The sequence below is a fragment of the Carlito syrichta genome, unplaced genomic scaffold, assembly GCF_000164805.1.
Source record: "Carlito syrichta isolate Samal-C Ts95f unplaced genomic scaffold, Tarsius_syrichta-2.0.1 Scaffold305117, whole genome shotgun sequence".
Classification (NCBI taxonomy): Eukaryota; Metazoa; Chordata; class Mammalia; order Primates; family Tarsiidae; genus Carlito; species Carlito syrichta.
The window spans coordinates 262,153-267,617 of NW_007249213.1; the positions used below are offsets into that span (position 1 = coordinate 262,153).

Here is a 5,465-nt window from a genome sequence, read left to right on the forward strand (position 1 = left end):
AACTCAAAAAAAAAAAAAAAAAGAAAGAAAGAAATTAACTGGGAAGATATAGTTAAGCTAAAACTTTAAGAACACCCTAAAAATCTGTAAAACAATAGGTTTAATCCAAGCTTCCATCCAGGTGCAGGGTTGGGGGGGGTTGCCCTCCCCCGCGCCCTGGAGCATTCCCAAGGCCGAGATTTAAGGGAGGATTATACTTCTAATCACCAGGTTGGGTCTCCCTTTCAGGAAGCCCTGAGGTCTGAATCCTAAGCTGGACACACACCTGGACTCACTGTTCCCCTAATTCCCAGCATCGGATCCAGGAATTAGCGGTCTGGCTGGCAGCCCGTTGGCAGTCCAGGGGCCCCGAGAACACCCTGCACCTATTCTTCCCCGCCTCAGGAGACTCTTCCTAGACATGGGCCCCTTTGACAACCAACTGCCCCACAGGAGAGTATCAGGCGACTTTTTTGTTTGTTGTTTTGTTTGAGTTGGAGTCTCACTCTGCCGCCCAGGCTGGAGTGCAGTGGCACGCTCACGGCCACCGCAGCCTCAACCTGCTGGGCTCCGGCGATCCTTCGCCTCAGCCTTCCAAGTAGCTGGAACTACAGGCGCGCGCTATCACGCCCGGCTTATTTTTTGATTTACTGTACAGACGAGGCCTCACCAAGTTGCCCAACTCATCTTGAACCCCTGAGCTCAGGCAATCCTTTTGCCTTGGCTTCCCAAAGTGCTGGGACTACAGGCTTGAGCCACCGCCCCCGACTCAGGCGACCTTATCAGGAGCAACCCCTTCAAAAGCAGGCAGGCGGGCGCGTGCCAGTGGCCACGGAGCGGGGCACAAATCCTAAGCCGACCCCACCGGCTTTCAGAAGCAACACCGCTGGGCTCCGCCCCCAAGGCGCCGGCGCCGATTGGCCAACGAGATCGCAGGGCGGGGCCAAGCCTTAAAGGGTCCGGGAGCGAAACCCGATCAGAGGCGGTGGCAGCCGCGGAAACCCAGGGTGCCGATGCCACATGACCCCTATGTGGGTTTCTCTCAAACCTTTCTAATGTCCGTACCCTAGTCTTAGGCTCATGGAGCCCACGAGAGACTATCCACTATTCGGGGGCGCCTTTTCCACCATCCTGCCCCCCGGGGCCATTGATGTAAGGTGAGAAGGCCCGGGCGCCGACCGGGTGGGTTGCGGGAAGAAGCTGGGGTCAACCATGTTCTGCCTCGCCTCTCTCCAGCGACCTCCGACCAGTACCGGACAATCAAGAAGTTTTCTGCCATCCCATGACGGACCAGAGCCTGATCGTGGAACTTCTGGAGCTGCAGGCCCACGTGCGGGGCGAAGCGGCTGCGCGGTGAGGGAAGAGGCCACGCCGGCCAATGGGAGGGCCGGAACGGAGGAAGCGGGCGGGGCCTGTGGCCGGACGGTTATTCCGGGCAATGAGAACTCTAAGGGCAGTTAACATACCGCGGGAATTGAGTGAAGCCTAGAACTTAACGCTGCTCCTGGGAGGCGATCAGAGATGTCCCTCCCTGACCCTGCTCCTGCATTCCAGGTACCACTTTGAGGACGTTGGCGGGGTGCAGGGGGCTAGGGTTGTCCAAGTGGAGTCTGTGCAGCCTCTCAGTTTGGAGAACCTGGCCCTGAGAGGCTGCTGTCAAGAAGCCTGGATCCTCTCTGGCAAGCAGCAGGTAGCTAAGGAAAACCAGCAGGTGAGGGCCTGGGAAGGTGAGATGTCCTGGAAGGTTGAGGGGGGTGTCCCTAGGGACCCAGGGAAGCATCCTGACTCTGATCCTTTTAGGTAGCAAAGGATGTGACACTGCATCAGGCCTTGCTGCGACTGCCCCAGTACCAGACTGATCTCTTGGTCACCTTCAATCAGCCCTGGTAAGAAGGAAGGAAAGGGCAGGTGTGCCTCATGACTAGATTCCCAGGGGAATCTGGCTGGGAGAGGCAGAACGGGGAGATTAGCTGGTGGGGTCCACCAAGGAAGTGATAGTGGGCCAGAGGTTTGGGGTCACAGATACCTGGGTTTTCTGGGGAACAAGAAGTGGGAACTTCCACATCTCAGGCCTGGATGGTGTTCTCTCTCCATCTGTTCCTCTACCTTAAGCCCTGACAACAGGTCATCTGTTGGCCCTGAAAATCTGTCACCTCCACCCTGGAGCCTGGGTGACTTTGAACAGCTGGTAACCAGTCTGGCCCTTCTTGATCCTAACATCTTTGGTCCCCAGTAAAGGTGAAGCACTACATGATGTTGCTGAGTACTTGGGGATCTAGTTCCATGAGGGGAAAAAGAGGTTGACTATCTGGGTTTCTGCTTATTTCCTCTCCATGCATAAACATAAGACACCTCTCTGTGGAAATAAACTTGCTTTATAACCAATATAATCTCTGTGCTTTTGAGTCTAACAGGATACCTGGGTCTTCCCAATTCCCTTTGGTCTTGGAGGCAGCCATTTAAAGCTGTGCTGGGAGCAGGAGAGACCCAAGGCTGGCAGTAGAGAGAACGAGGAAATAAATTTTGGAGTGACTGGTTCAGCCCTGAGAGAAGGGTGTGAAGTGTACAGGGAGATGGATAGGGAATGTTTAAAGCAACATTCAAGGAAGACAGGGAACCTATCCCTTGTAGCGATTCAACCCTGAGAGAACAGATGGGTAGTGGGGTTGGCTGTCCCCCTTGGATGAATGGAGGTTCACCTGGTCAGTAGTCACCAGGACATAGTAGTGGAGGCATAAGTGTCCGAGGACAGCTGATTTGGTGGAGTGTGGGAGTGGCTGTTATTTAGTGTACGTGTAGTAGAGGGAGCGTAGCTGGTCCCAGAAGAAGAGGGAGAGGATGGTGTGGGGGCCGAGGCGAAAGTAGGAAGCACCTATACCCTTGTACATGCCCAAAATGCCCTCAGTCCGAGCCGTCTGCAGCAGCGCGTCCAGTATTCCCCGGTACATGAGGCCCTGAGAGCACGCCAAAGAGGGAGGGAAAGCACAGGGAAGGAGCTTGTTAGAGCCCACCAGGGGTCTCACCTCTACAGGCTGCATTTTATTTTATTTATTTTTTTTGAGTTGGAGTCTCACTCTGTCGCCCAGACTGGAGTGCAGTGGCTGCTCCCGGCCACCGCAGCCTCGATCTGCTGGGCTCCGGCATTCCTTCCGCCTCAGCCTTCCAAGTAGCTGGAACTACAGGCGCGCGCTACCACGCCCGGCTAATTTTTGATTTATGTAGAGATGAGGCCCAGGCGGGTCTCGAACCCATGGGCTTAGGCAATCCACCCACCTCAGCCTCCCAAAGGCGTGGGATTACAGGCTGAGCCACCCAGTCCGGCTCAGGCTGCATTTTAATCTGTCCCACCTACACCCACAATCTGCTTCCCCCACCCCTGCTTCCCTGCCTGCCTGCCTGCACCCCAAAGCTCTTCCTTACCTTGCCCTGTGCGTCTGTGGGCTGGTTGTAGAGCCTTGTGCTGGCCACATCAAAGGGTGTCATGGCCAGGACCACTGCGATGCCACTCAGCATGGCAGCTGCCAGAGCCACCTTCCAGCTCTGGGGAGGAAAGATCTAAAGGGACAGAAAGGAGGAGGTTTGTCAGCCAGCCAATCATTCAACCCCTAGGGCAGGACAAGCCCTGCCCTGGGGATACAGAGAGCTGGTACCTCAGGGAACTTACACACCACCACTTTTTAACACAGTACCATAACACTGTGAAGGAGGAAGGCCAGGGTGCCCTGAAGGCTTAGATACTTCTGGGAGGAAGTGACAAGATAACCGTGGGAGAGGTCTAAAGGATCAGTGAGCCCCTAAATCCTCCTGCTGCTGTCTCACATTTGAATGTTGGCACCATCCCCTCCAGGGCCCACCTCATCTTGCCCTCCCCCTCCCCCTATTCCCAGAATGGCCCCACCCATTTCCCCAGGCAGTACCTCCCACTGGCTCAGGAGGTCCTTGGTGGATGAGAAGGTGCACAGCTGGGTGGAGGAACCGATGATAACTCGGGGCAGGCCGCCCACAGCCCCACGCCACAACCCCACCAGACCATGTTTCTGGCCAATCTCGGTAAGCGCCTGAAACATGCCCTGGTGGGGGGGAAGACCATGGGGGTGCGGTTCAGTCACCCCAGCATCAGGGGCTGCCACCTCCTAACACTGCCAAGGATGGGTCCTTAACAGGCACCTGTTGTCCAGACAAACCAGTTCAATGTGGGCTTAGAGCCAGAATGTGGGTCTTCAGTTGTCTACAACCCCATAGGGGCAGGATGCATGGAAGTGCGTAGGTCAGGACAAAAACGGGCAGTAGATGTGAGGAACTGGAGTACATATTGGAAAGAGGGTTTGGGTGGGCTCCAGGGGCAAAGTGGGACAGAATTGATGGGCTGGGTAGAGCAGTGGCCAGGGTTGGAGATGTTGGGTGCAGGCAGAAAGGGGGAAACGGGAGCAAATGGTCAGGGACTGCAGCTGGGTTGGGGAACCCTCACCTGATGCTTATACTGGTGCCCTACAGCAATTTCTGAGGCTGCCTGTGCTTGTAGGTGAGTCTTCACCTGGGAACAGAAAAGTATCATGGCCTGTGCCCCAGTAGCCATCCTCCTACCTCAGACCCAAATGCCTAAACCCCCTCCTACTTCCTCTAGCAATGAATATACTTTTAATCTGTTAATTATTGTTGTTCTCACTAAACAAATTGGCCAGGAGACTCTGTGTCCCTCGGCTCCAGTCCCAAGGGGCTGGATCTTCTAGCACTGCAAGATACTCCGCCCCCTTCACATCATCTTCCCTTGGGGCTAGCAGTGGGGGGTGGAGAGGTTGGAGAATGGCAGTATTTCCCAAGACTGTTCACATTAGGCAAGGCCTTTGTGTCCAGCCTCTCATGCTACTCCCATTCCCAGACCGATCTCCATCCACCACCTTGATTAGGCTCCCCATCAGACTCTCTGGTCCCAGTCCCCACAGGGGTATGTGTTTAGCTGACTTTGGAGAGACCACTCTTCCTGAAGCTTATACCCTAGGAATGAGACCAGACTGCCTCTGCGACAGAACATACTGTTTCCCAGTCTCTTTCGCACTTGGGAGCACTAAACAGGGCCAATTGCAAGCAATATATGTCTGTGACCTTGAGTGGGTCGCTTCCCCTCTCAGGGCCTTAGGGTCTTCACCTTCACCTATACCAGATAACACAGAGGCAGACTGATATCGTAATTCTGTGATGCCCAGGGTCTTCCTGATCCCTATACTTGCTAATGTACGTTACTTAAATTCCACATCTTCCCCTACACGAATCCAACCTCAATATCAGGTAATAATAATAAAATAATAAAAGCACTGGCATGGTAGCTCAAGCCTATAATCCCAGAACTTTGGGAGGCCGAGGCGAGGGGATTGCCTGAGTCCAGGGGTTTGTGACCAGCCTGAGCAACTTGGTGAGACCTTATCTTGACAATAAATAAAAAAATTAGCTGGGTGTGGTAGTGCATGCCTGTAGTTCCAGCTACTTGG

General features: G+C 54.5%; 2 protein-coding genes across 7 annotated transcripts in view; one reads left to right on the top strand and one right to left on the bottom strand.

Moving 5' to 3' along the window:
• The first annotated feature begins 844 nt into the window (after nucleotides 1-844).
• RANGRF (RAN guanine nucleotide release factor) lies at nucleotides 845-2,364 on the top strand. Of its 3 annotated transcripts, none has more exons than XM_008061134.2 (5): nucleotides 914-1,136; nucleotides 1,216-1,332; nucleotides 1,534-1,690; nucleotides 1,780-1,865; nucleotides 2,092-2,364. In XM_008061134.2, exons 1-5 carry the CDS (start codon nucleotides 1,060-1,062, stop codon nucleotides 2,213-2,215), a joined length of 561 nt encoding a protein of 186 aa, XP_008059325.1. In that variant the 5' UTR covers nucleotides 914-1,059; the 3' UTR covers nucleotides 2,216-2,364. The 3 variants fall into 3 exon arrangements, with proteins under 3 accessions (XP_021569644.1, XP_008059325.1, XP_021569643.1); XM_021713968.1 differs by having other exon boundaries at nucleotides 2,104-2,364; XM_021713969.1 differs by lacking the exon at nucleotides 1,780-1,865 and having other exon boundaries at nucleotides 845-1,136.
• Nucleotides 1,132-5,465, bottom strand: part of SLC25A35 (solute carrier family 25 member 35) — a 5,879-nt gene continuing 1,545 nt past the window's right edge. The window contains exons 2-8 of one of the 4 annotated variants that reach the window (XR_002482141.1): nucleotides 4,448-4,513; nucleotides 3,897-4,049; nucleotides 3,400-3,534; nucleotides 2,858-2,933; nucleotides 2,133-2,254; nucleotides 1,851-1,922; nucleotides 1,132-1,673 (exon numbers count right to left, since the gene is read on the bottom strand). Coding sequence is in view for 3 of the 4 variants with exons in the window: in XM_008061132.2 (XP_008059323.1) it covers nucleotides 2,760-2,933; nucleotides 3,400-3,534; nucleotides 3,897-4,049; nucleotides 4,448-4,513 (528 nt within the window). In the remaining variant the exon portion in view is untranslated. Of the gene's footprint in view, nucleotides 1,674-1,850; nucleotides 1,923-2,132; nucleotides 2,255-2,342; nucleotides 2,934-3,399; nucleotides 3,535-3,896; nucleotides 4,050-4,447; nucleotides 4,514-5,465 lie in introns of those variants that run through there. The other 3 variants (XM_008061132.2, XM_021713966.1, XM_021713967.1) reach the window with 3 other exon arrangements.

Bases quoted from the DNA above. Each gene is read 5' to 3' on its own strand.
- RANGRF (XM_008061134.2), top strand. From the start codon at position 1,060: ATGGAGCCCACGAGAGACTATCCACTATTCGGGGGCGCCTTTTCCACC. The intron at 1,137-1,215 runs GTGAGAAGGCCC...GCCTCTCTCCAG, and splicing joins CCCGGGGCCATTGATGTAAG to CGACCTCCGACCAGTACCGG. The intron at 1,691-1,779 runs GTGAGGGCCTGG...TGATCCTTTTAG, and splicing joins TAGCTAAGGAAAACCAGCAG to GTAGCAAAGGATGTGACACT.